We start from the raw sequence: 27,149 nt of genomic DNA on the forward strand, positions 1-27,149 counted from the left end.
AATTCAGGTAAAAACGAGGAGTGAACCATAGAATGCAATGAAAAATTTTCTTTTTCTCTTTTGACATGAAATAACTGACATCTATGAAATGATAAAATTCACAACAATATTAATAAAGATGAATTTAAGAGCACTTAATGTTAATCATTGCCTAAATGACTTGAAATGTCCCCATATCCTACGGCTCACATATGAAAGAAACTTGAGACGTCTTCCTAAATTTGACAACACAGTAAAATTGTACATGTTATTTTCAATAATGAATGTGAGACAGGAACTTTTCTGAAGTGTCAATTAAAAAAACCAAACAACTTTTGATCAACTATGCTGGAGAAAAGACTTTTTATTCTACCCATCAGAAATGATGTTACAGAGTTATTCTACCACTTCACACTCATTAGAATGGCTATAAAATCAAAATACAGACAATAACCAGTGTTGGTTAGGATGTGGAGAAATGGGAACCCTCATACATTGCTGATGGGAATACGAGATGGTGCAGCCACTGCGAGGCACAGTTTTGCAATAAAATTAAACAGAGTTACATATGACCCACGAATTCTACCCAAGAGAAATGAGAATATAACATCCACACAAAAACTCGCACAGGAGTGTTTATAGCAGGAGTATTCATAAAAGCCAAAAAGTAGAAACAACACAAATATGCATCAGCTGATGAATGGGTAGTGGAATATTATTTGGCAACAAAAGGAATGAAGTTCTGATATATGCTGGTCCCAGATGAGCACTGAAAACATTAGGCTAAGTGAAAGAAATCAGTCACAAAAAGACCACATAGTGTATGATTTCATTTATATGAAAAGTCCAGAATAGGTAAGTCCATAGAGACAGAAAGTAGATTAGTGGTTGTTTGGGGCTGAGGGGGTTAGAAAGAAAAGAGCAGTGACTGCTAAGAATATAGTGTTTCTTTTTGGCGTGATAATATTTTTATAAAATGCACAACTCTGTGAATATACTAAAACCCATTGAACTGTACAGTTTAGATGGGTGAGTTGTGCGGTGTATAAGTTATATCTCAATAAAGCTGTTAAAAAAAGTCATTCCAAAGAGATGATCAAAAGTATGCAGCCAAAACACATGGGGGAAAAGTACTGTAAAGGTATTTTAGGAAGTTAATTAATAAAATATGTGATTTTTCTGGACTTGGTGGTGTGTTCGTAACTTGTCAACTTTTAGAAATTTGTATTAAAGTTTTTTTCCCATTCTAAATAAATATTCACTCTTGTACAAAAAAACAAAACAAAACAAAGAAAAAAAAATTCCGCAATCTGGTTCTTCAAACTGGCCTTCAGAAATAGTGGGGATTAACTGTATGCATGAATCATGCATGAGAGAATTTCCATTTCCTTTTCATTTCTTCTTTTGACCGCTGGTACCTAATGTCTTGCCTAAATTATCTTTTCTCTTTCCACAACGCAACACAGGGCTCATGGCAGAGTTCGGGGAGGCATATGGCACTGGATAAATACAGACCAGCCCATACCTCTTTAGGAGTAGTTGCTCCTCCCTGGCCGGTGTGCCTCCTCCCTACTTTTACAAGGTGGATGTCTGTGTATTCAGACACCGAACTTGAGCACAACTGTGATCTTTTGAGCTGGGTGCCTGGGACCTCTGCGGGCTAGAGTAGCAGAAATGCAAATTCATACTCTATTCCCAATACTTCAAGAAACCTAACAAAATATTTATCCACAAAATACATGCTGGCAAAATGCGATGTCAACCTTTATTTGATTTGCTTTGGGCTTTGTCAAATCAGAAGTGGCAACACTGGTTAATTTATGCCGATCAGAATCTCCTACAATTATGCCTTTGATTATTTAAGGTGGGAAGAATGAATGATTATTTAATAGCTGTGACCAGCTTTGTAAGTAAAATCTTAAAACATGTTGTTGAATTCAGAGAGAAAAAAAAACTTTGCTTTGTGATGAAAATGTTTCTGTTGCCTAACTTTTGAAATGCCTCTTTATTGAACATTTACTAGGGGCCAGGAACTTTACATAACTTGTCATGCTAGTAACAGTTCTTCAAGCTATTATTATCCTCTTTCAGTAATTGAGGAAACAGAGCCTCAGATTATAGGTGTCTATTACCACATCCCTTAACTAGTAAGCTCATGCAAATCTCCATCTACTCTGCCTCTTCTATGAAGTTATGTCTGGGCATCGTTGGTATGGGTTTAGATTCAGCTCAAAATCCTGACCTTCTTCCATGTATGAGCTGTCGGTTGATTTTCCAGGTAAAGGCCACCAGGCCAGCGGTCAAGCCCTAGGTAGCAACAGCATTTCCTACTTGGTTTTACTCCTGATTCTTTGCCAACAAAGTCATCAGACCTCCCGGTTCAAGGAAGGTAGGAGTTTATTGAGAATAGGCTCACAGGGACTGTCTTCTTTGCGTCATTCTGTCAAGAGGGGAGGATCCATAAAAGAGAAATATGCCCAAGTAACTGGGGTGCTTTAGAAGCCACACATCTGCCCAAACTTCTGCTCTGGCCGGGGAGCACGGACTACGACCATTTTCAGAAGCTGGACTGGATCTGCATAAATGCATCCACCCCCTCATTCTGGTTCCGCTGGTGGGCGCCGCTGGCTGACCGGCAGCTGTGAATGGGGCAAGGCAAAGCAGGAGACTCAGGGGCCTGCTGCACCCTGACCTGGTGGGCTGGCTCCTCGGGCCACCAAGGAGCCTGACCCTCCATCCCCGACTCAACGCTTGGCCATTGTTAGCCATTTCCCTTTATTTGGACATCTTCCAGCGGTCACGGAAGCCAGACTCTAAGGCTGCAACACCCTCATACCATAGCACCGTGCAGCCGGCCACGCGGGGCTCTGCTCTAGGTGCTGAGCGCGCTCTCCGCGGGTAACGGACCTCCGGGGGCCGGGGCGGGGGGGCTTAGGTTTCCCCCTCCCTCGGCCAGAGGAGGGCGCCTTCCCAGCCCCGGTCTCTGCCGCACAAGGTCGAGGCGAAGAGGAAAAAGGGCATCGGTCTGCGGCACTTCGGTTGGAAGTTTACGCCGGGATCCCCCGGCACGCGCATTCGGAGCCGGGACCGCGGTGGCCGCGAGCGCAGGATCTGCCTCGAGGGACTGGACTTGGAAAGGGTCGGCGGGTCGCTGGCGAGCAAACTCCTACACGGACGCCAGCGGCCCCCGCCCGGATGCCGCGACCCAATGGGACGCGTGGGCGTGTCGGGCGCTAGTCCCGGGAGCACGCGAGACGCCGCTCCCCTCGCGGCGCTTCCTGACAGGAAACTCAGTCGGAAGCGCGGCTCACTTTCCTCAGGCAGACGAACGAAGCAACAGGCAGCCTTCCGCTGGAGACCGGCGACTGCGAGCTCGGCGCGGGGCCGGCCCCTCCCCCTCCCCCTTTCTTCCCCCTCCCCCTCGTCTCTCCCCTCCCTTCCTCTGGGGCACCGCCCACCTCCCCGCTCCTGCCCGCCCCCTACCTCCCCGGCTGCCCCGCCCCCTTCCCGCTCCCCCGCGGGGCCCGCCCCCCTCTCCCGCGCCCCTCCCACCCTCGGCCCCGCCGCCCTCCCCGGCTCTTTCTCCTCCCTCCCCTCGCCCCTCGGGCCCCGCGCCCGCCCCCGCCGTCCGTGGGCCGCGGCCCGGCCGCAGCCTCCGCCAGGGAGCGCGCCCGCCGCCCGCCGGTGTCCCGGGAGCCCGACAAAGAGCGCGCCGGCCGCCCGGCTGCCCGGTCGCCCGCAGTCGCGCCTGAGGCTCCGGCAGCTTGGCGGGCGATGGGAGATGGAAGGAAGCGACGCCGCGGTGAGGCTCTACCCGGCGGGCAGGCGGGTGGGGGCGGGAGCGCGGGCGGCCGTCGGGGCGGCGGTGCTTTGTGGCTGCTCGGTCCCGGGGTCGCGGACCGCTGGACGTCGGGTTCGGTAACTGCTTCCTTTCTGCCCCCTCTTTGTGCGGGTGAGGAGCCGGAAGGCTCGCTCTGTGGGGTGGCGGTTCGGGGGGTTCACCCCGACCCCCGCTTTCCAGCCGCGAGGCCGGGACGGCGGGGGAGGCGGGAGGGGGCCCGGCGGCCGAGTGCGCGGCGCTCTGGTTTCTGTCAGGAGAACAGGGAAGCCCCGCGTAGCGAGCGGGCGCGCGGCCAGCGGGAGGGGGGGGATTCCGCACCTTGAAAGACGTTGCAGCCCTTCGGTGGTACTTGCATTTAACTTTGTCCGCGGGTTTCTGCTGCAAGTTGTGGCAGGCGATGTTGTGAGATGTTAAAAAAAAAAAGCAGGCACCACTTGGAGGACGTGGGTTTAAAATGCTGTCGGTTGCCTGGATGACAAATGTGTAGTGTTACCGCTCCCCTCGGAGGACGCGACGCATGCGACGACGTCATTGTCCACAGACACTGGGGTCCCGGGTTTCCACTCCGGAATAGCTCTTAAGTGGGTCCAGGTGCTGGTGTAGGGAAGACGAGGTCTGGAAAATTCCGCTCACCGGGATTCTGGGAGCAGATGCTTCCAATTCATGAGCCATAGTTGAGTATCTGCAGAGGATTTTGCGGAGCCCCGTAGCCAGGTGAGTGCGACAGGCTTTGTGCTGTCAAGGAGCTTGCCTTCTAGGAGGGGCGGCTTGGGCAGAGCTGTGAAGGAGGAACCCAGAGGAGGGCGGGGTTCTGGCGAGCGAGGGCCTGGACGGCCTCTGTGGGCAGGTTGGGGTGGACCTTGAAGGGGAGGGTTGGGGCGGCCGTCGCGTCGGGGGGGAAAGGATGCTCCCCGCTGGAGGAAAGCGAATGCACTTTCTAGCTTCTTCCAAGACAGGCTTTACCGTCCTTCCTTAAGAGTATTTGCAGATCAAGGGATATTTTTTTAAAAAGTCGTTAAATTCCTCTTCACCACTTAAAAATAAATGCGGCATGCTAAACAAAACCAGCAAAACAAAGCAACACCTTCCCAAACAATTTTTTAGTGGCTCGATGCATGTCCTTCTACAACTCTCTATATCGTCTCACAAGTCGTGTGGCAGCTCTGTGGGTTTGTCTTGTCTGATATTTCATTAATACACACTTTTTGTGCTAACAGGAGCAGAGTGGGTACCATGGAAAGTGCTTAGACACCTGGCTTGTAGGTTATATCACTGACTGGGTGAGTTTTTGCCACTGTCTTGGGCACATACTTTAGCCTCTGGAGCTGAAATTTCCTCCTCTGTGGGATAAGGGGATTGGGTGGAGAGGTGCTCCCTCGGAGCCTTCCAGCCCCAGCATTTTATGGTTTCACGCCTAAACGTGTACATGCATTCCTTATTCAGTGATGTACTCTCAGCTTCACCTTCTGAATCTCTCTCAGTTTATATGTTCTGTGAACGGATCAGCACATCCTGGTCATTGAATGGGGGAGAGTGATGGAAGCTGCAAAGCTAAAATAACCTTATTTTAAGGTGAAATTCCACAGTTGAATTTTATTTTTAAAAATGCAAGTGTAAGAAGCTTGATTTGCCAATCTGAATGAGTGTTGGCTTTAAAAAAGGTTTTGTTGACACTGTTCATTTCATTTGTGACCAAAGAATAATACTTGCTTTACTATGTACGTTGTGTTAAGAGCTTTAATTTTGCTTTTAATTAACTACTAGCACTTAAAAAAGTGAGATATCTCGGAAATCCTTTTAGGCTAGTAAATCTTGGGAATTTGGAAATAAAAATAATATAAGACGGCAAATTAGTTCCCTGAAAAAGGGAAATTCAGTGATACTTTCCATCCGTGGTTCTGTTCACTTTCTAAAACCTTGGTATTTGTTTGCTGACCCTGGTGGAAAATATGAGTGGGATTTAGCCTGGCATTTTTCTGAAAAAACATGTCCAAGGCATTACTCCTTTTAGAGGTGATTTTTCTTCTTTAGAAATTCTGGAGTCATCTGTCATCATTCATAAACTAAGACACCAGTGTGGTAATGGATTAGGCCCAGTCTTGGTTAAGAAGTGCTGAGGCAAAAAACGTGTGAACGTTAAAATGTGTATGTACTTTGGCCTCCGGACTGGTTTGTTTGAGGTTTACCTGAGGTAATGTTGTCATTTGCCAATTATGAAAAGAGCATTTCTTTGGGTTTGGGTTGGATTAAGAAGTAAGTAATGGATGATGATCCTTCTCAATTTTTAGAAACGAATTCAGACACGATTGATGTTTAGGCAGCCTGTGAGAAATAATCTGGTGATCAGTAGGTGACCAAAGCCCCCTTACCTGAGCATGTGACTCAGGCTTACAGACACCTTGGGGTCCAGGCTCACCTCCAGTCACTGCTGCTTTGATGGTTCTCAACATTTGGGACTCTCCCCATGCAGTGGTGGCCAGGCGCAGCCGTCCTTGGCTTCCCTTTGCTAAGAGTGGAGACATTTCCACCTAGGGTACTGCCTCTCAGCTCTTCCTAAGTTCTTTCACAGTTAAATCAGCCGAACCTTAGTTTAGGGTAGTGCACCATCCAGGTGAAATTCCCCAGAGCATTTGTTCATAGTGTCCATGTCTGGACAGCTTTCGTTTGTGGTATTGTTTGCAGTTTCAGAAATTTGCTGGAAAGAATTTTAGCAGTGGCATTTTTTGAGAGGGTGTCCCTTTGTACCTTTCCTGTGTTTCTTTTTTTTTTTTTTTCTTTTTTTTTTTCTAAATTGGAGTATAGTTGCTTTACACCTTTAGACTGCTGTGCCCAGAAGGTCAACAGACTGGGGCCATGTTGGTGCTGAGTGGGCAGGATTTTGTTGACACTCCAGGGCACAGAGGTGGCGAGGCGTTTTCTCTTTCGGGCACACGCGTGGTGTGAGGGAGTCACCAGCTTCTCTCCCCATCCTCCGTGTAAGCGCCAGGCCCTGGCCACGGCTGACCACTCATTTCTCCGGGCCTGTTTAACTGTGAACAACCGTCTAGTTTGAAATTCCCTTTTCGCTGGTCACAGGCCAGTGAGATGAATCAGAATAACTTGTACATGTCGATGGACATTTTTGGAAGTTTATCCTTGGGGTTAGGGTAAGAGGGAAAATGAACATTTTGACCTGAGCCTGAGGCTCTTTTCTTACCTAGTAGCTTTGTGTGGGTTGTCTGAGAAGCAGCATTTTCCTTTAAGTTTCAAATTGTGGCCTAACTTTTGGAAAGTGCTTATTTCATGTGATATGTTCAAGCATGATGCATTGTTACAGTCACAGCTAATATTTATTGAGATCTTATTGTGTGTTTTCACACAGGTTACCTCTAGTCCCCATGACAGCCCCATGCGGTCAGTACTGCCATTATCTCCAGTCTGAAGTCTGGAGAGGTTAAGTAACACAGCTAATAAGGGGCAGAGCTGAGATTTAAACTTGGCGGTCCAGTGGTCTTAACTACCATTCTGCTTCTATGTCCTCAAAGTTAGCATTGTGAGTTGTAGAAACTGAGCTTTTTGGCTCTCATGTTTAGATTCTCTGGGCCTTGGAATCTGAAATTGGATGACTAATTCATCAGCAACCATTATTTTATATGTCTGTTGGCTTAAATAGTGGGACAAGGATTGTTGTTTGGCTCAAGAGATGGAAATTGTGTATTTTTCTTTCAAAAACACATGTAGTGTCTAAAGGGATTACTAAAGGGATTATGTAAGGAGTTCCATATGGTTACAAGTAATTAATTGGGATTCAAAATAAAGCAGATTAACAATTTAAAATTGAGTGTAAAGCTCACCTATATTAACTTACAGTTACCTCACATGATTGAAGTGACCTAGACTTTTCTGTAACTGTGGGTGTTGACACAGAGAAGTCTGCTTTTCCTTGTTTTTTCTTCTAGTGAGCTGGGACTTAGGTTGTTGAGAAAGGGGTCTGAAACAATAGGAGAATGGGGGGTGAGCCGAGGGCATTAATAAAAAAGATCAGGTGGCAGCTGCTCCCTGTTTCTCTTGCCTTCTGTTCCCAGACCTTTGCTAAGAAAAAGTGAATTACAGAAATGGAGCAGCTTGGCTCTTCCTGTGGTTCTTCAGTCTGTGGACAAGGGAAGTAGAAAAATTTAAACAGAAGGAGCTGTAGTTTCTTTTGTTTGGCCTTCACGTGATTATTAGTTAAGGACCAGTGGAACTGCTTTTCTCTGTATATGATAACTTAAAGTCTTTTTTGAGTTTTGTTTTTCAACAGTTCTTTCTTTCCAAGAAGTCATTTGATAGGCACAGCAATATAGATTGAGTCACAGGACACTGAGGGAAGGGGAAATATGGATGTAAGAGTCAGTGGCACAGACAGTGTAATTGGATGATTGCTGCCTTTGTGGTTATATTATCTTCTAGCAAAATTATATTGGGAAAATACTGAGAAATGGCAGCAAGCGGTGTGATCTTCCAGAGCACGTTCCCAGACCTTACCTTCGTGTCTGTAAAAGCTACAAGTAATGAGTGTTTGAAGAAGCAAGATGTGTCCTTGGGTCTGAAACTTTCACTTGAATATCAGAGTTCCCTTTGGACAGACGCTTGTTTTTCAGCTTCATTTCTATTGTCTCCGAAGGGTCCATGAGCTGCCTACCCCATCTGCTGATGCTTATTTCTCCTCATAAAAATCTTCCATGTAGAAAAAAAATCCCATTGCTTTCCACGAGCATCTGTAAGTATATCATGGCAGACACTGAAGTATAGACATTAATATGCTGTCCATTCATTCATTCATTCCGCAAATATTAAGTACTTATGTACCAAACTCTATGTTGGGATCCAAAAAGGCTTGTCCACTGACCACTAAGAAAACCTGCCAAGAACATTTAGAGGCACTGGGCTTCCCTGGTGGTGCAGTGGTTAAGAATCCACCTGCCAGTGCAGGGGACACGGGTTCGATCCCTGGCCCGGGAAGATCCCACATGCCGCGGAGCAACTAAGCCCGTGGGCCACAACTACTGAGCCTGCGCTCTAGAGCCCGCGAGCCACTGCTGCTGAAGCCTGTGTGCCGAGAGCCCATGCTCCACAACAAGAGAAGCCACTGCAATGAGAAGCCCGTGCACTGCAACGAAGAGTAGCCCCCGCTCGCTGCAACTAGAGAAAGCCCACACACAGCAACGAAGACCCAATGCAGCCAAAAAACAAACAAATAAATAAATTTATAAAAAAAAAACATTTAGAGGCACTAAGGTCATATTTCTGAGTGTTAAACCTCACACCCTGTAAATACTGAAACTACTGTATTTAAGAACCCTTTCATGGAATACTTCCATAGAATCAATGAGTTACCTCCAAATCAGTGATGTTCAATAGAACTTTCTGCTGTGATGGAAATAGTTTATATCTGTGCTGTCTAACATGGCAGTCAGTAGCTGCATGTAGCCACTGAAAGCATTTGAAATATGGCTAGTGAGATATAGGAACTGAATTTTAAATTTTATTTAATTTCAGTGAACTTAAGTAGCCTCATATGGCTAATGGCTAATATATTGGGACAGCACAGCTCTAGACCAGAAGTGCTCTACTAGATGGCATTGGTTGTCCTGGGCAGTCAGTTCCCACTTGACCGTCTGGTTGCTTATGGTATGTTTACTGACTGGGCTTTGCTAAGTTTTTAGTTTTGTATGTGTTTACCCCATCATGTCTGATAAGTACAAAAGCAGCGAGAGTATATGGGGGCATGGGATTTTAATGGAAATGAAAGTGGAGATAGAATCATTGAAAGTGATGAGAAGAAGAAAAATGTATTCAAGAGTAAGAACTATACTAAAAAAAAAAAAAGAACAAATTGTGTAACAGGTAGCGTGCAGTTGACAGTACTCAGCAAGATGGAGGAAAAGCTTTTGGTAAAATAGAAAAACGAGTGTCTGGCTGAGATCCACTATTATATTAATTCAAGAGCTGGCTGTGAGTTGTTTGAGAACTTACAGAGATGGGAGAGCACTGCCGTTGACTTGTTTTTTGTTGCAAGCTGTGGATAGTTCCATAGCTCCCAGCCCCCCTTGAATCTGCATAGCATCACAGTCAGTCCGGGTGGGTAGTGCTGGATATTAAAGTGGCTGAGGTCTTTCCTGGGACCCCTCAAAGCTGTCTTGGAGGCCCAGTAGATTTTCAAAGTAGATGAAGCTGAGTAGGAAAGATTTCTGTATAGCATGAATTTTGGCAAGGAGCATGCCTAGTTTTAAAACTACATGTTAGTAGAGGTGCTTCAGACCACAGAATGGAGAAAAAAATCTTACTCTTTATCCCCAAATACTTTTCAGTCTGGGAGGTAGACAGCCACATTTACAGACGCCAGGGTTTCTCCAGGGTCAGGCGTGTAGGAATAGCCTTGAGTATAATAGCATGTGTGAAATCATGAGAGAATTCTCATGGTTAGGCTTCTGTTGGAATACATGACTATTTTGAGTTTTCTCACTTGTGGTGAAAACACAATGATATCAAGGCATAACACTGCAAAAATGTGGGGATAGGAAGAGAAGAAAGAATAACATGTATTCTGTATTTACTGTGTGCCAGGCACCATTTGAAGCAGTGTGTGTATGTGTGTGTGTGTGTGTGTGTGTATGAATTTACGTATTCTTTTTTTTTTAATAAATTATTTAATTTACTTATTTATTTTTGGCTGTGTTGGGTGGGCTTTTTCGGCTTCTTCGTTGCTGTGCCGTGGGCTTTCTCTAGTTGCAGTGAGCGGGGGCTACTCTTCGTTGTGGTGTGCGGGCTTCTCATTGCGGTGGCTTTTCTTGTTGCACAGCAAGGGCTCTAGGTGCGTGGGCTTCAGTAGTTGTGGCGTGCAGGCTCAGTAGTTGTGGCTTGAGGGCTCTAGAGCACAGGCTCAGTAGTTGTGGCGCATGGGCTTAGTTGCTCTGCAGCATGTGGGATCTTCCCGGACCAGGGCTCGAACCTGTGTCCCCTGCATTGGCAGGCGGATTCTTAACCACTGCGCCACCAGGGAAGCCCAATTTACATATTCTTATATGTTCTTTACAATGTTGTAAGCTAGGTAGTATCCCCATTTTCAGAGGATGAAATTGAGGCTCAGGGAGGTTAAATGGGATTCCTTTTTAAAACAACTTCATTGAGATAAAATTCACATACCACACAACTCATCCATTTAAAGTGTATATTCATTGATTTTTAGTACATTCACAGAGTTGTGCATTCATACTCGTAATCAACTTTAGAGTATATTCATCACCCCAAAACGAACTTTGGATGCATTAGCTGTTCCTCCCTAATCCCACTATTGCCCCCATCCCTGACCCAGGAATCACTATTCTATTTTCTGTCTCTATGGGTTTGCCTATTCTGCACATATCATATAAATGGAATCATACAGTATGTGGCCATTTGTGACTGGTTTCTTTCATTTAGCAAAATGTTTTCAGACTCAGCCATGCTGTAGCATGTGCCAGTACTTCATTCCTCTTTATTGCTGAGTAATATTCAATTGAATAGCCAGGACATACTTTATTTATTCATCAGGTAGTGGTTCCCTCCGCCCCCCCCCCCCCCCACCTTTTGGCTTTTAGGAATAATGTTGCTGTGAACATTCATGTGCAAGTTTTTGTGGGGACATATGCTTCCATTTCTCTTGGATATGTACCTAGGAGTGGAATTGCTGGGTCATATTGTAACTCTGTGTTTGACACTTGGATGAATTGCCAAACTGTTTTTCACAGGGGCTGCACTACTTTACATTTCTGTAAGCAGACTATGTGAGTTCCCATTTCTCCATATCCTCATCAACGCTTGTTATTTTCTGTCTTTCTGATTTTAGCCATCTTAGTGGGTATTAAGTGGTATTTCACTGTGGTTTTGCGTTTCGCTAATAATGTTGAGCATCTTTTCACAAGCTTTTTGGCCATTTGTTTATCTTCCTTTGAGAAATGTCTATTCAGATACTTTGCCCTATGAAAAATTGGGTTGTCTTCTTATTATTGAATTGTAAAGAAGTTCTTTATATTCTGGATGCAAGTCTCTTGTCAGGTATATGCTTTGCAAAAATCTCCCATTCTGTGGGCTGTCTTTTCACTTTCTTGTTCCTGTCCTTTGAAGTAAGTGAGGTTCTTTTTCTTAAGCAAAGCTTGGGTGGGCATAGCACACTTACAGGTCCTCACATATTTGCTGAAGTCAGTCACCACAATAATTTGTAAAATAATTTGTATAATGAATATCATTCTTTTGGGGTTTCTGGTTGGAAAAAAGGATGGATTTAACTTTTGCCTAAGTTACTTAAGAAAAGTTACTTTAAGAAAAGCAAAGCTCTGAGGATTTGAGACCTTTATGTGTATTGAAAGGAAATTTTCAAAGCCGTTTCTTTGGAGTCTTTTATGTACAGAAAATGCTGCTTTCCTCTTGGATTAGAGAACTGCTTGAAAGGAAAAGGACACCCTGCCTAGAAGACCCCTCTTGATCTTCTTAGGTCCTGTAATTTTATGATCTGAATAGAGGTTCCCAAACTCATTTATCTTAAGAATCACCTGGTTTTTTAGATTTCTAGGGCTGCCTGAAGGTCTGGTTCAGTAGTTCTGAGGCGGCACTTTTCATAATCACCCCACATGATTAAGATCAGGAACACTTGAGAAACTCTGATCTAAACTGGTGGTAATCATGACCTTTTAGCGGTTGCCCCTAGAACTTAATTAGACTCTTTAGTGGGTGTGGTCTCCGGGTGGCAAACATCCCTCCCTGAGGGTGATTACAGAGAGCTGATCAAGCCAGTCTGGCTACTTTGCCTAGGGAGCTACGGATCTTGATCCAACACAACCCACATTTTCTTCCCCTCCCCTCATATAGTAGAGGTGGTTCCACTATAAAAATTTAAATCAGGTTCACAAACATTTCAAGTCATAAGGTTGCCATTACCCTCTTGAAAGTATTCCTCCCTCCCCTTTCTTCCCCTTTAAGATGTGTCCCTGTTTTCTTACCATTGCTGAATCCCTGGCGGCCTTCCATAGCCACACAGATCTCTATGAGACCGAGTGGTGAGAAGAGGTCATGGAAAGGAAAACAGATAGAATTTTACATAATCCTTACTTACACTTCGCTTGTTTTGGGTGGGTGGTCAGGGTCTCCTAAAGGATTTGATAAATGTGAGGTTGGGCCAGCTTCATTTAACAGGGGATGGGGAAACTCCTGTGCCTGGGTCACCAAGTGAGAGGCAGTGCAGTATATGGTTAGAATGTGGCCTTAATAATGCTTGAGAGGAGCTTAGTGCCTGCAGTAAAACAGTAAGTGGACAGTAAATGTGACCTGGATGGTAGGTTATACTTATCTGGGTGGGAGGTGGAATTATTTCCATTCTTAAAATCACACAGCTGTTAAATAGTAAAACTGGTTTTTCTTGTTCCCTATATTGTGATTGCCTGTAGATACGCAGTGTGGCAGCCAAGAGGAAAATTCTGGCACTTTGAATGGTGCTTTGGCACATAGTAGTCACTCAATGAGTTAAACACCACAGGCTATTGAATCGCTAAGCCCAGGAACCCTTCCAAGCATGTGTGGACAGAATAGGTGCTCTGATACTGACCCTGGTCTTGTGGTGGAGTAGAATTTCCAGAGTCAGCAGGGTTTCTGGCCTGATCATTTTTTGCCGTTGCTTTGGTGTGTAGTCTTGTTGCATCTCCTGCTTTGGGGAAGTGGAATTTTCCCCACTTTGCAGACGGCGTTCATGGGCTGCATTTAGTGCTCCAGGTGTGTGACTTTCATTACAGCCTTCTTGCAAATGACAACCTAGGGCACAAAGGTAAGAGTAATGTGTTAACTGTGAACTTCCTCACATAGGTCTTTCCCTTCTGGCAGAGGCATTTAATAGAAGTAGATTAAAGGTGTGGGCTGTGTTTGCATGGTGTGATATAACGGTCTCAGAGACCTGATTCATTCATTCTTTTGATTTTATCACTTTGTTTATTCTTGATTCATTTCTTCCTACCTTCCTTGTGTGGCTTATATGTCAGTCGATTGTCTCTTCTATTGATAGGTTCTATCTGGGGAAAAAAATCTAATTAAATATAGCGTAACATTCTAAAGCTGGAGCTTTAAAGATATATTTACTTAAAAAATACTTATATACTTTAAATTTTATTTGTATATAAAGATATTTATATATTTAAAAGAACTTGATAGCTTCAGAGTAATTAAGGTCAATATTTTAGAAGCACTACTAAAATAAATATATCTGTGATTATTTAATGAGAAAATGTTTTAATTTATAATATCATTATATACCAAAAAGTTCACAGGGGGGTTAAAAGGATCATGGTAATTTCTTGGTGTATGTAGGGATAATTGCATTATGAATCTTCATATATGACAAATATTTTATAAATTTTATTTTGCCTCTATTTAGTAAAAACAATTTAAAAATAAACCGCTGTTGGTAGAATTCTCTTATGGTCATTTAATGGCTTATTTCTAAAGCATTTCATTTAGCTTTCATGGAAACAACTCTTTCTTGTTATACACATATATAATCGCTCTACATAATATTTAATTAAATTACATAATATTGGCATAAATCAGTTTGGGAGCAAACACAATTGACTCTGGTAACCATCAGCTCAGTGATAGGAGCAGAATTTCAGAGGCTTGCCAGAGCCTTGATTACTAGCCGTGAGCACCAGGTTATAATGGGCTTCAGCTCGGATGTTTCACAGGGTGCCTGATCATCCTGGAGCTGGCTAACTGCCGGCTGGTGAGAACTTCTGCTGTATATGTAACTTTAGAAACAAGAGCAAGCCTGATTGACTATGTGAGTATTGATAAGGTAGAGAAATCGGGACACTTTGCATTTTGTTGTAGAATCACTTTTAGCTTTTATCTGCCTCATATCACTTCCATTTGTGTACACAGTTACTAAGCTCCTAAATAATTTATTTCTGCATCTAAATGTTTTTGAAATTAGTTGGCTTTTCTTTTACCTGGAAGATACTTTTAAGTTCTTTTAAACTGTGATTTATAAAAATATGACCCACCCATTTCTTTCTGTTAACTGAATGCACTGTTAAAGTATAACAAAATAACTTTTTTTCTGTCTCATACATTCACTGGTTACACCCAGATTTTATACAGCATTAAAACATTAAGTGCTTTGTACTTTGTGTCATAATTTCTCGATCATTTGAAGAAATTAAAGTCCATTATATTGGCCTGGAGACTTTCACCTGCTTCAGGAAGGGTGTACCTATTGAGACCCATCTTTTCATTGTGCTCTGGTGAAGTAAGATCTAGGGTTTTGAGAAATCCTAGTACCCTTGGAGTGTTTTAGAGTATCTCTCAGTTTAGAGAACTATTTCTTTACAGTTATTTGGGTTTTATATGAGATAAATTTAATTATCAAGTTGGAGCACCTTTGTTGTCTCTATAGTATCTGAATATGTATATGCATACAAAGTGCCATATTAAGATACAACCCTTTTATAAGGCTACAAGATATACTATCATAGATTACATGCAGCTCTGTATTACTGTCATCTTTCATTCATTCATATATTCATTAAACAAATATTTATTGAGTGCCTCCTATGTACCAGGCATTATTTTAGGTACTGGGGATACTGTGGTCAACAAAAGAGACCCAAAAATTCTTACTCTTGCAAGGTGAGACAGACTGTGTGTGTGTGTGTGTGTGTGTGTGTGTGTGTGTGTGTGTGTGTGTATGTGCACGCGCGCTCCTGTATATGTGTGTATAGTACTTTGGGGAAAAATAAAGCAAAGGAGGGAGGTTAGGAATTGGGAGGGAGTTGAAATTTTAACTAGGATGGTCAAGTATGGCCCCCCTGTGGTGACTTGTAATGAAAGGCCTGAAGAAGGTGAAGGGAGTCATGTGACTGTCTTGGGGGAATAGGGGCCAGTGAATGCTAGTCTTGAGGCCGAGGCATGCTTCCCGCCTTCTGGGAACTGCAAGACTGGCGTGGCTGGCATAGAGCAGGCAGGGAGGAGAGCAGACACCAATTCCTGTAAGGCCTCTGGTCCCATAGGCTGTTGCAAGGCCTTTGGCTTGTACTCGAGTGAGCAGAGAAGCTGGTGGAGAGTTCCACATAAAGATTTGACATGATCTGGCTTATGTTTTAAGAGGACGCATTGCTGCTGTGTCTCATGAGACTAGACCTAAGTAGAGAAGGGCAGAAATAGGGAAAGCAGTTAGGAAGTTATTGTAGTAATCTAGGTGAGCGATGGTGACGGCTTGGACCAGGGTGGTCTGTTTTGAAGCTAGAGTGCAAAAGATTTCGTGATTAACTGGATGTGAGATGTGAGTGAGAGAAGTCAGTGGTGAATTGCAAGGTTTTGACCTCTGCAGCTTGAAGGGGGTAGGGAGAAACTGATTTGGAGGGAAGGGTCAGGAGCTCAGTTTTGGAGATTCCCAGTGGGCAGTGGATATGCTAGTTTGGATTTCAGAGGAGAGGTCTGGGCTAGAGATAAACATTTGGGAGCTGTCAGAATGTAGAGACTGGAGAAATCCACAAGGGAGTGAGTGTAGATAGAAAATAGGTTCAGGGCCAAGAACCTGGGCTACTTGTGCACTGAGGTTGGGGAGATGAGATGGAACCAGTAAAGGAGAATGAGAAAAAGCTGCTGATGAGGTACGAAAACCAGGAGAGTGCCATGCCTTGGGAGCCAAGTAAGTGAAGACACTGTTTCAAGGAGGATGAGTCAGATACTGAAGAGGGGAAGTACAGTGATGGCCAAGGTCGCGAATTGACTTAGGGATTTAGCAATGGGGAGGTCATTGGTGAGCTTGACAGCAGCAATTGTGGTGGAGCAGTGGGGACCTACACTTGATGGTGAGGACAAGAGACAACAGGAGTAGGAAGTGGGAACATCAAACGTGGACAAATATTTCAAGGATTCTTGTTGTAAAGGGAAGGTGAATAAATACAGCTGAAGGGAAAAATGAGGTCAAGAAAGGTTTTAAAATGGGGAAAGTAACAGCATGTTTGCTGATAGCAAAGATGGTGAAGAGGAAAAAAGGAATGATCCTTCATGTAGCAGCATAATTCCCATTCAGAAGAACTTTGGTTTAGTTTAAAACAGCTAAAATCATTTAGCTTACTATTGTGAACACCAATTTTTGTTAATGTAGCCTATATTTTCAACATACAAAATTCTTGGGCTTCCCTGGTGGCGCAGTGGTTGAGAGTCTGCCTGCCAGTGCAGGGGACACGGGTTCGAGCCCTGGTCTGGGAGGATCCCACATGCCGCGGAGCAACTGGGCCCGTGAGCCACAATTGCTGAGCCTGCGCGTCTGGAGCCTGTGCTCCGCAACAGGAGAGGCCGCGATGGTGAGAGGCCCGCGCACCATGATGAGGAGTGGCCCACACTTGCCGCAACTGGAGAGAGCCCTCGCACAGAAACGAAGACCCAACACAGCCATAAATAAATAAATAAATTTAAAAAAAAAAAATTCTTACCTTCCCATCTCTATCAAGGGAGGTCCAAGCTGGAGAGGATATATGTATACATATAACTGATTCACTTCGTTGTACAGCAGAAACTAACACAACATTGTAAAGCAATTACACTCCAGTAAAAAAAAAATCAAACCTTTTCTTTTCTCTGAGCCTTTAAATAAATATTTTTTTTTGGTATGGATCGTTTCTGTTCATCTTTTTCAACCTAAGGGAGTCCCTAGTTCTGCACCAGTATGCATGGGCCTGAAGTATACTCTGTCCATACACTTCAGTAACTGCTGACTTTTTTTTTTTTTCAGACTTCATTTTTTTAAAGAGCAGTTTTAGGTTCGCAGCAAAACTGAGAGGAAGGTACAGAGATTTCCCATGTACTTCCAGCCCACACGCATGCATAGCCTCCCCATTACCAACATCCCCATCATATGGTACACTTGTTGCAATTGATGAACCCACACTGACACATCATGATCACCCAAAGTCCACGGTTTACATTAGGGTTCACTCTTGGTGTTGCGCATTCTTGGGTTTGGAAAATGTATAATGACATGTATCCTTCATAATAGTAGGATATTTTCACTGCCCTAAAAAGCCCTCTGCTCTACCTATTCATCCCTCCTCTCTACCCCAGCCTCTGGCAACCACTGATCTTTTTACCATCACCATGGTTTTGCCTTTTCCAGAATGTCATACAGTTGGAATCATGCAGTGTTTAGCCTTTTTCAGATTGGTTTCTTACACTTTGTAATATACATTTAAGGTTCCTCCATGTCTTTTCATGGTTTGATTGCTCATTTCTTTTTAGTGCTGAATAATATGCCATTATCTTGTGTACCAAAATTTATTTATCCATTCACCCAGGACAGTATGGTTGCTTCCAGGCTTTGACATTTATGAACAAAGCTACTATAAACATCCATGTGTAGGTTTTTGTGTGGACATAACTGCTTGGGCAAATAACCAAGGACTATTGTATGGATTGCTGGATTGTATGGTTAGAGAATGTTTGGATTTGTAAGAAACTGCCAAACTGTCTTCCAAAGTGGCTGTACTGTTTTGCATTCCCATCTGCAATGAATGAGAGCTTTTGTTGCTCCACAGCCTCATCAGCGTTTGGTGTTGTCAGCGTTCAGGATTTTGACCATCCAGATAACTGTGTAGTGGTATCTTACTGTTTTATTGATCTTATCTCTGGCACAGATTTTCCACAATCCTTTAAGCAGGTATGGAATCCTCTGGGTTTTCCAAGAATATATTTAGTCAACAAAATAGTCATTGCATGCATTATACATATATGGTCCTGTGTTTACAGATAACAGCCACAGGGCAACAGATGGCTGATAAAAAACAGGAAGAATTTAAAGATACAAATGTCTCTGGCTCTTGTGTGGATTAGTAGTGGCTTCTGTGCATGCTGTGCAAATCATCTTGGGACACTGTCGAAATGCAGATTTTGACTCTTTAGGTTTGGGGTGGGGCCTGGGATCCTGCATTTCTAATAAACTCCCAGGTGATGGCAGTGATGCTGGTGCACCTCATTTTGAGTAGAAAGATATCAGAGGTACTACTTCTGAGCTTAAGTTTTTTCCTTAAGGTTTTGCTTTTGTTCTCTTCCTACTTTCTCTTCTTTCCATATTGAGTCCTCTCTAGTGGGAATTCTCAGAACATACAGCATTTCAGTATTTTCTGCCTTCTAACTTTGCATTTTTATTGATCTCTGCAAAAAGGCTACTGGCTTCTGGGTGTTTGTTTAATAAGTAGGTAGTAATGAGGCAAGTGTCATTTGTATTATCTATGGAAGGCCAGACTCTCAGGCTCATGTAAATCCCCAGGCCCTTTTCCTCCTGGGCATCTGAACATATGCTTATGTGCTTTGAAGACCCAGAGGCAGGGTCCAGCACTGGGGCCAAATTGCCAGTTCAGGTGTGTTCAAGTGTGTGGTCAGCTGTCTGATGCTCTGGACACTTCTGTGCTAAGTGTAGCTCTCCTGATGGAGGTTAGTCGCTGAGCTGTGTTATACAAGTAAATTCTGTTAGCTTGTGGAAAGTAGAGGAAATCTCTTAAATTCAGCACATGCTGGTAAAAGCTTCTCAGACGGCTCTAGAATTGAAGAGTCACTCATCAAAGGTCATTTTTGGGGGGAGTGGGGAAGAGTTTGAAATTAATTATATGTAAACTGAAAATTTATTTAAGTTCTGCATTTCATTTCTGCTGTAATTTAGATCATATATCTTGTCCTGAATTTAATTTTCATGAGGCATATTCTTTAGGATCATCTATGTCAGTGCTGTCCAATAGAAATATGATGTGAGTTATATATATAATGTAAAATTTTCTAGTAATCACCTTAAAAAAGTAAAAAGAAACAGATGCAATTAATTTAGATATCATATTTAACCCAGTGTATCCAAAATACTGTCATTTCAATATGTAATAGGTATAAAAATTATTAATGAGATAATCTGTTTTCTTCTTCTTCTTACCCTAAGTGTTAGCGATCTGACATGTATTTTTTATTCACAGCACTTCTGCCATATTTCAGGTACCAAATGCCTCCATGTGCTGCCATATTGGACAGTGCTGATCTATGTGCAGAGCAGTTGCAGGTGTAATAAATACAGTTTTGTTTGTACCTTTATTTCATCATTCTCTGTGAATCTCAACATACTATTTGCTATAGTGATAGCATTTATGGCTAGCTAAATATTAAAATTAGGATGGAATTTTTTATATTAATTAAAAAATCTACCCTAAAATGAATAGATGAATGTATGGAAAATAGAAAATTATAAATATGCAAAAAAATACTAAGCTGCCAACTGACTTCAGCAATGGCTAACAGAGGTGAGGGTCTATATAAATTAAAAATGGCTGCGACTTTAAGATAATAAGTTTTAGCAAAATTATTTAGGATAATTTGCTTCTTCAGATGATTTCTGAGAAGTAGTTACAACAGCAACATCAGTAAGAGTTTTGAAAGGTGAGAAGCACCATTCTGAACACACTTCATGTCCATTTTCATTTGATTCCCACAAATCCCTATAAGGTAGGTAGGTACTGTGATGAGTTGCATTTTGCAGATGGGGAACCTGAGACCAGAAAGGTGTAGTAATTTGCCCCAGGTCACCAAGTGGGTAGACTGTGGATCTAGGATTTGAACTCTAGACAGTCTGATCCCAGAGCTTACTTTTTTCAAGTCTGTGCCAGATGGCTTCCTCAGCATGTCCCAGGGATGCCTTGTAAAATTGTGTGATTCAGGGGTAAAGAGTGGGGATTGCTTGATTTATGAAATCGTTGTGTTCTGAAAACTTGAGTATAAATTAACTCTTTAAATAAATCTTTTGCCATTAATTTGTCTTAATTTCAGAATTGCTTTATCTTGACTTCTGACTGATCTTCAATTTAAGTTGTGCCTCAGCACTTAATTTCTCTGCCCAACCCTGACTTGGGGAAAGAACAGCTAATGATATATAAGGGAAACCTTCCTTGTAGTAGAGGACTAGAGCTTACAGCTTGATTGGGAGGATACAGCTCTAATACTAGTAAAAGATTATTATAACTTACTGTTAAGTGCAATCACAGCAGCAGTTATTTATTGAGTGATTACTATATGCTAAGCATTGTGTGAAGACTTTATACTCATTATCTTTTTTTAATCATTAAAATGATGCTGTAGGGTTGGTTTTATCTTCCTCAATAAATAAGTGCCAAAAACAGTGCATTGTATCTGAAACAGACTCCATGTATTCAATTCTGGGTGTCACCTTTCAAGAGAGACATTAGCAATGAAAGGACAGCTAGGTAAGTGAGTGGTGGGTGAGTGGTTAGAAAATCATGTGATATTAGGAGAGGCTGTAGAAACTGTAATCTTTAGCTTAAGGAAAGAAGACTTAGTGGCAGAATAGTTGTTTTTAAGTATTTGGAACAAGGACTGTGGTCTAAAGAGAAACCTGACTACAGAAAAGGAATATGTACACTTACTCCATCTTTCTCCAAAGAATTATGAGAGAAATTTACAGAATAGCAGATTTTTACTCCGAAATAATAAAGAACTTTTTCACAGAGCTGTTTGAAAAACTAAACCACTTTCTGTTTACATGTGTTTGGACAGAGAATAGGTCCCTACCTGGATATTTAGATTAAATGCTTGCATTTGGAAGATTCGGATTATAGGAATTGGCTATTGGGTGAGTTGTCCAGTTGGTCAAATGAAAGACCCTTTAAGTTCTTTCCAGTCTTGGGGGTTTGTGATTTTGTTATAAATTGTGTTCTCAAATCAGATTTTTTGTAATGTAAATAATTACTACCTCAGTTTTGGAAATTAAGTTGGAGATTGGAAATTAAGTTGGAGATTGTGATTTAATAATAGAATGTCAGAGCAAAGAAGGACCTTAGAAATCTTGTGGTCTAACCTCATTTTGCAAATGAGGAAACTGAGAAAGTTAGAGAAAATAAAGACCCAGTTGGACAAGTACTCAGCTCGTATTGACTTCAGCTGTACTGTTTTTCTCACTACAATTACTAATGCATAGGTGGAACAGACTAAATCATCTATAGCACATTTTTAAAAAATTAATTAATTAATTAATTTTTGGCTGTGTTGGGTCTTCGTTTCTGTGCAAGGGCTTTCTCCAGTTGCGGCAAGCGGGGGCCACTCTTCATCGCGGTGCGCGGGCCTCTCACTGTCGCGGCCTCTCCCGTTGCGGGGCACAGGCTCCAGACGCGCAGGCTCAGTAGTTGTAGCGCACGGGCCTAGCCGCTCCGCGGCATGTGGGATCTTGCCAGACCGGGGCACGAACCCGTGTCCCCTGCATTGGCAGGCAGACCCTCAACCACTGTGCCACCAGGGAAGCCCCCTGTAGCACATTTTTAAAGGTCCTTTTTAATGTTCTCTAGAGCTAACAGAATGAAGCAGCCTTAAGTTCATTTTGTTCTAATTGGGGCACACTTGAGTCCTTTTTTTGTTACCTCATCTGAACTTGAAGCTCAGTGATTTTCCTAAAGACAGGCTTTCTGTTTCTTCAACTTATTTAATGCCACAGTGTTTTATTTCACTGAAAACATAAGCATCTTCACATTGAAGGCAGAAAGAAAGCATACAGTGGCTCTGATAATTTATCGTTCCCTTCAACATATATTTATTGAGGGCTTCCTGTGTGCCACATGCTTTTCCAAACACAGTTGTGGGGTTTTACTCTGAGTTGGGAAGCCATTAGATAGTCTAGAACAGAGGATGAGGGGATCTGCTTTTTTTTTTTTTTTTAAGTATCACTAACAATCTAAAAGGATTCTCTGAGAGTTTCAGCCAGCTGTAGTCTGCTTTGATTTAGTTAAACACCTTTTGTCCAGTTGGCACACATTGGAATTACTGCAGTTAGAGCTTTGATCCTTCTTAGTTACATAAGCAAGTTATTCTACCATTTACTGATTTGAAAAACATTATAACTTCATGATGGAATCTGACAGACCTGCGTTTGAATCCCACCTTTCAATGGTGATCTGATTCTGAGCACGTGTATTAATTGTGAGCTTCAGTTTTGTCATTGGTGAAATGGGGTTAAAGCCGTTTCATGGGGCTTTTTTGATGATTAAATTATTAAAAGAAGAACATGCTTATGAAGTGCTCAGCTCAGTGCCTGGAATGTTGTAAACATTCAATAAAAGCACAGCAATTACTATGATAATTTAGAAAAGGGAATTTTAAGAATGGGTAAAAGTTATTTTAAAGATAGATTTAGGGTGCTAACTCAGCCTTTATGTTTAGTTTAGACTAAATGTATTAAATGCCTTTGTCTAAAAGTCCTAACATTGAAACAGTACTTAAAATAATACCTCTGTCTTAGCACTGTTTCTTTTACATGTGTATGAATTAATTCTTTTAAATGTCACTAGCTTTTTTTGTGGTGTCACAATTTGGCACATTCTAGAACTCTCTTCCCATTCCACAGGCATTATCAGTTTTGGACAATTCTGGAAATTTGGCTGTTGATTAAAGCAGGCAGAGAAGGTCCTGCCTGTGGGTCACAGTTGACCTCTAGCCAAAGGACACTCAGGGAAGTGGTTCACTGTGAAGCCTCCCTGGGTTTTAGGGGTGCACGCGCACGTGTGTTTGTGTGTGTGAGTGTGTGTACTCTGTTACGCAGGATCTTTGTCCTCCCAGAGTGTAAACACAGCACCTTATGATTCTATGGACGAGTTTACCTCTGATGTTTTTTTGTTTACATATGTTTTACACCTGGAAATTCAGTCTGACTTTTACTTCAGTGTTGTATCTAATAGCAGTGTCTGGTTAAAAGCATTACAAATTTGATTTGCCAGTCTGCAAGTGGTACTAGGAGAGAGTCCTATGTGTAATTGGATTGGATCTCTGTAAAACTTGTCTTTATGTTGCCCTACTTTTCTTGGGTGATGGCCTGCTCATTTCTGCATCTCATTTTCCTGGGTCTTTAGGTGTCACCTAGCTGACTTGAGAAATACATCTGGGTTATTGGGAGAGGGATAGAGGACCATGTGGACATTTTAACTGTCTTTGGAGGCAATATTTTGTCTCCCTCTCCTCTTAATTATTTGACAGTACTTTGGCAAAAATAAGGCCACTGTCTTAATGTAATATTTCAGCATTATTTTCAGTTGGCCCATGAGAGAGTGTGATCATTACGAGAATTCTAGATCATGGAAAAGGTGGGTACATGGCAGGCCTCTGGTGAAGATGTGGGCATGTGCAGCTTTTTTTCTTGGATTGTGTAATTAATTGTTAAAATTCCATTTTAAAATATAAAATTTTAAATTTGAAATGTTTTTCTGATTATGAAAAAAGGCCTGGTAATTGTAAACAGGTTGGGATATACAGAAATATTTAAAGAAGAAAACAAAAATCAACTATAATTCCTCTACTTAGAGATAAAACACTGTTAACCTTTTTTGAGGCATTTCTATTCTCTTATTCTGAGCGTGTGTGTTTGTGTTCATACAGTATATATGGTTTTACATGTTTTACTTTGCTTAATATTGTATTACGGACATTTCCCCATGTTATTAAAACTATTTGCAAATATGCTTTTTTAAATGGCCACCTACTATTTAGTGTTAGGGCCCTTCTATAACTTATTAAACCAGTTCTCTATTGTTGGATACCTAGGATGTTTCCAGGATCTCATTGTGATTTTATTTCTACATATATTGAACATATACACACATACTTTATATATAAACTTTTGTCTGTATCTCTGATTATTGCCATAGAATATTTTCCTATAAGAGGAGTCTGAGAGCTATAGGTGTGAACTTTTTAAGTCCTCCACATCTATATTTCTTTCTGGAAAGGTGGCACCATTTACATTTATATTTTACTCACCATACTGTAGAGTCAGAAAGAAACGTTTGTGATTTTTGAGTGATACAGGTTAGGGCTGGCTTTGTTGTAGCCATTATCTAAGTTCACACCTTTAAAAGGAGTTTGTGGAACCACAGAGCTGAAATCTTTAGATCTACATCTAGTACAGATTAGTCCTACTTTGATATTTTATAGATGAGGATACTGAGAACTACAACAGTTATTTAATTGATTTACCCAAGTTCATGTGGTTGGTAACTGGCTGAGCCAGGATTAGAGACTTTGACTCCTTGTCCTGCATCTTTTCTTTTTCATCTAGATCCTGATGCACCAGAGATAGTTGTCCCCCAGGACTGAATTAGAGGGGAATAGAGCCTGTCACCAAACATTTTTTTGCCATGCCATAACCTCTGCTAGGTGTATAGAACCATTCATTACCCATCATCTGGCCCAGGACATGCCTCTTCCCTATACCTCCCCCAGAATCTCGGCTTAATTTTGATAGGCCTGGCTTGACTTATGTGGCTGTCCCTGTGGCCAGTGTCTTGGCTCGGCCTGAGTCACATGCCCAGATGCATGGCCCTGGGTAAAGATGAGGGGAAGATGCCAATTTAAGCCTAACACATGGAGTGAGACTAGCGGAGAGATTATTTAAAGAAGAAAAGAGGTATTCTGTTATAAGAAGAAAGAGTGCTGGGCAAGCAGAAACAACAGCTGTCTGTGGCTGATGAAATGGGGCTGGCCAGAGGAAGCGTATGCCTTATAGAGGGATAACAGTGCAGAAGACAGGGGCAGGCAAGAGCTTAGCACAGGAGGAACTGAAGAAGGCCTGGAGCCTGGCCAAGTGAGGAGGTGTTGGGAGGGGGAGGTGGGGAGGGAGGGAAGGGAATTGGAAAGATAAGCTGAAGACAGATTGGGCAGTGAAGTAGGATGCTTGGATTTTGTCCTATGAAAATGGGAATTCAAGTCGTTGAAGGGGTTTAAGCAGTTTAGCTTTTAAAAAAAAATCACGCTCCATTCCTTTCTCCTAGGCAGAAAGGAAGAGGGGAGAGCAGTTAGGAGGCTTTGTAGGAGAGAGATGAAGATTTCTTGGATGGGAATACAAACAAGTGGAAAGATAAGTGAGCCACAGTTTGTGTAGATCAACAGAACCTGTTGAGTGATGGGTTGTAAGGAGAGGAGGAATGACAGATTTCCAGCTTGATTAGCACAGTGGATGGAGCTGCCATTGTTGAGACTCAGCTCTTTTATATAAATGGAATTATTCAGTATTATATTTTGTGTCTAGATTCTGTGCTCAAAATTGGGAGGTTGATGTGAGTCATTGCATAATAGCGACACCACTGCTATTACCCTGGATAGATATTCTGCCAGTCATTGAGCCCTTCTGTTGAGGGACATTTGAGTGGTTTCCCACTTCAGCCAGCACGGCTAGTGGTGCTGCCAACACTTACGTATATGGTGCACATATATGTGCATTTCAGTAGGTATATGTATCAGGTCATAGAGTGTATGTACTGGGTTGAATAGTGTCCCCCCAAATTCATGTCCACCTGGAACCCCTGAATGTGACTTTATTTGGAAAAAGGATCTTTGTGAGTGTAATTAGTTAAGATGAGGTCATAGTGGAGTAGCGAGCCCTAATCCAGTGACTGGTGTCCTTATAAGAAGAGAAAAAGAGACACACAGACACAGAGAGGAGAAGGCCGTATCTCATTGGATACTGCTTTGTGTTACTCAGTTCTTCCCACCCAGACTGTAAACTCCTTGAGAACAAGGGTTAGACATGTCTCGTTTTTCTTTGTTGATTCTAGCACAGTGCTGAGGTGTATAATAGGCACTTGGTTGGACATAGATCAGGGGGAGCTGATCCTAAACCCCACTCTCAGGGTGGACCTTGAGCGGAGGCTTAAAGGAATGAGAACAAATCCCATTTGTTAGGATATTTTTTGTTGATGGTTTTTAAACTTGTTTAAAATGGTATAAATTATGTGGGAAGAGGTGCATGAACTGCATTTCATAGAAAATAAAGAAATCTGCCCTAGATAATCTTTTGATAGTGCTTTAACATTTTCTAATCCCTGGTATTCTCATTAAATCATCTGCCCTATTTTTGTGCTTCCAGGTAATTTTTTTCTGCCCAAAATTAGCGTTTCTTTTTTCTTTGGTGTTATTCCACATAGTGAAAAGTAAAACAAAACATCAAATAACTAGCCATGTCATCTCTGGGTGGTCTCTGCCCCTTCAATGCTGCTTTGATTCTCTCAGTTCCTGGGTCTCTTTTTTTTCTCCTTTACTAAAAAGCTCATTCTGAAGTGCCTGTGAAAAGAGGTCAAGACTGGAAGAAATCAGTCCAGTGGCCCAGCTCCCTGAGGTTATAGGCAAACAAAACCTCTTCACAGAATGTGCTCCTGGCCTGGAAGCCCAGTGATTCGCTAGGCTCAGGAGACGCTCAGCGATGCTGGTTTCTCAAACTTAGCCACTGCTGTGGTTTGCTTGGCCCAGACTGGCAGGCGGTTCT

The 27,149-nt window shown here is 42.4% G+C and overlaps 1 protein-coding gene across 5 annotated transcripts in view; it reads left to right on the forward strand.

Annotated features, from left to right (window-relative positions):
* PSD3 (pleckstrin and Sec7 domain containing 3) overlaps positions 1 to 27,149 on the forward strand; it is a 551,931-nt gene that overhangs the window by 64,853 nt on the left and 459,929 nt on the right. For 2 of the 5 annotated variants that reach the window (XM_057537137.1, XM_057537139.1), the window contains exon 1: positions 3,511 to 3,781. The exons of 2 other annotated variants lie outside the window; for them this stretch is intronic. In XM_057537137.1, coding sequence (XP_057393120.1) covers positions 3,761 to 3,781 — 21 coding nt within the window. In that variant the 5' untranslated portion in view covers positions 3,511 to 3,760. Of the gene's footprint in view, positions 1 to 3,510; positions 3,782 to 5,037; positions 5,101 to 27,149 lie in introns of those variants that run through there. One more of the 5 variants, XM_057537136.1, reaches the window with a different exon arrangement.

This window comes from Balaenoptera acutorostrata, chromosome 21 (assembly GCF_949987535.1).
Source record: "Balaenoptera acutorostrata chromosome 21, mBalAcu1.1, whole genome shotgun sequence".
NCBI classification, from domain to species: Eukaryota; Metazoa; Chordata; class Mammalia; order Artiodactyla; family Balaenopteridae; genus Balaenoptera; species Balaenoptera acutorostrata.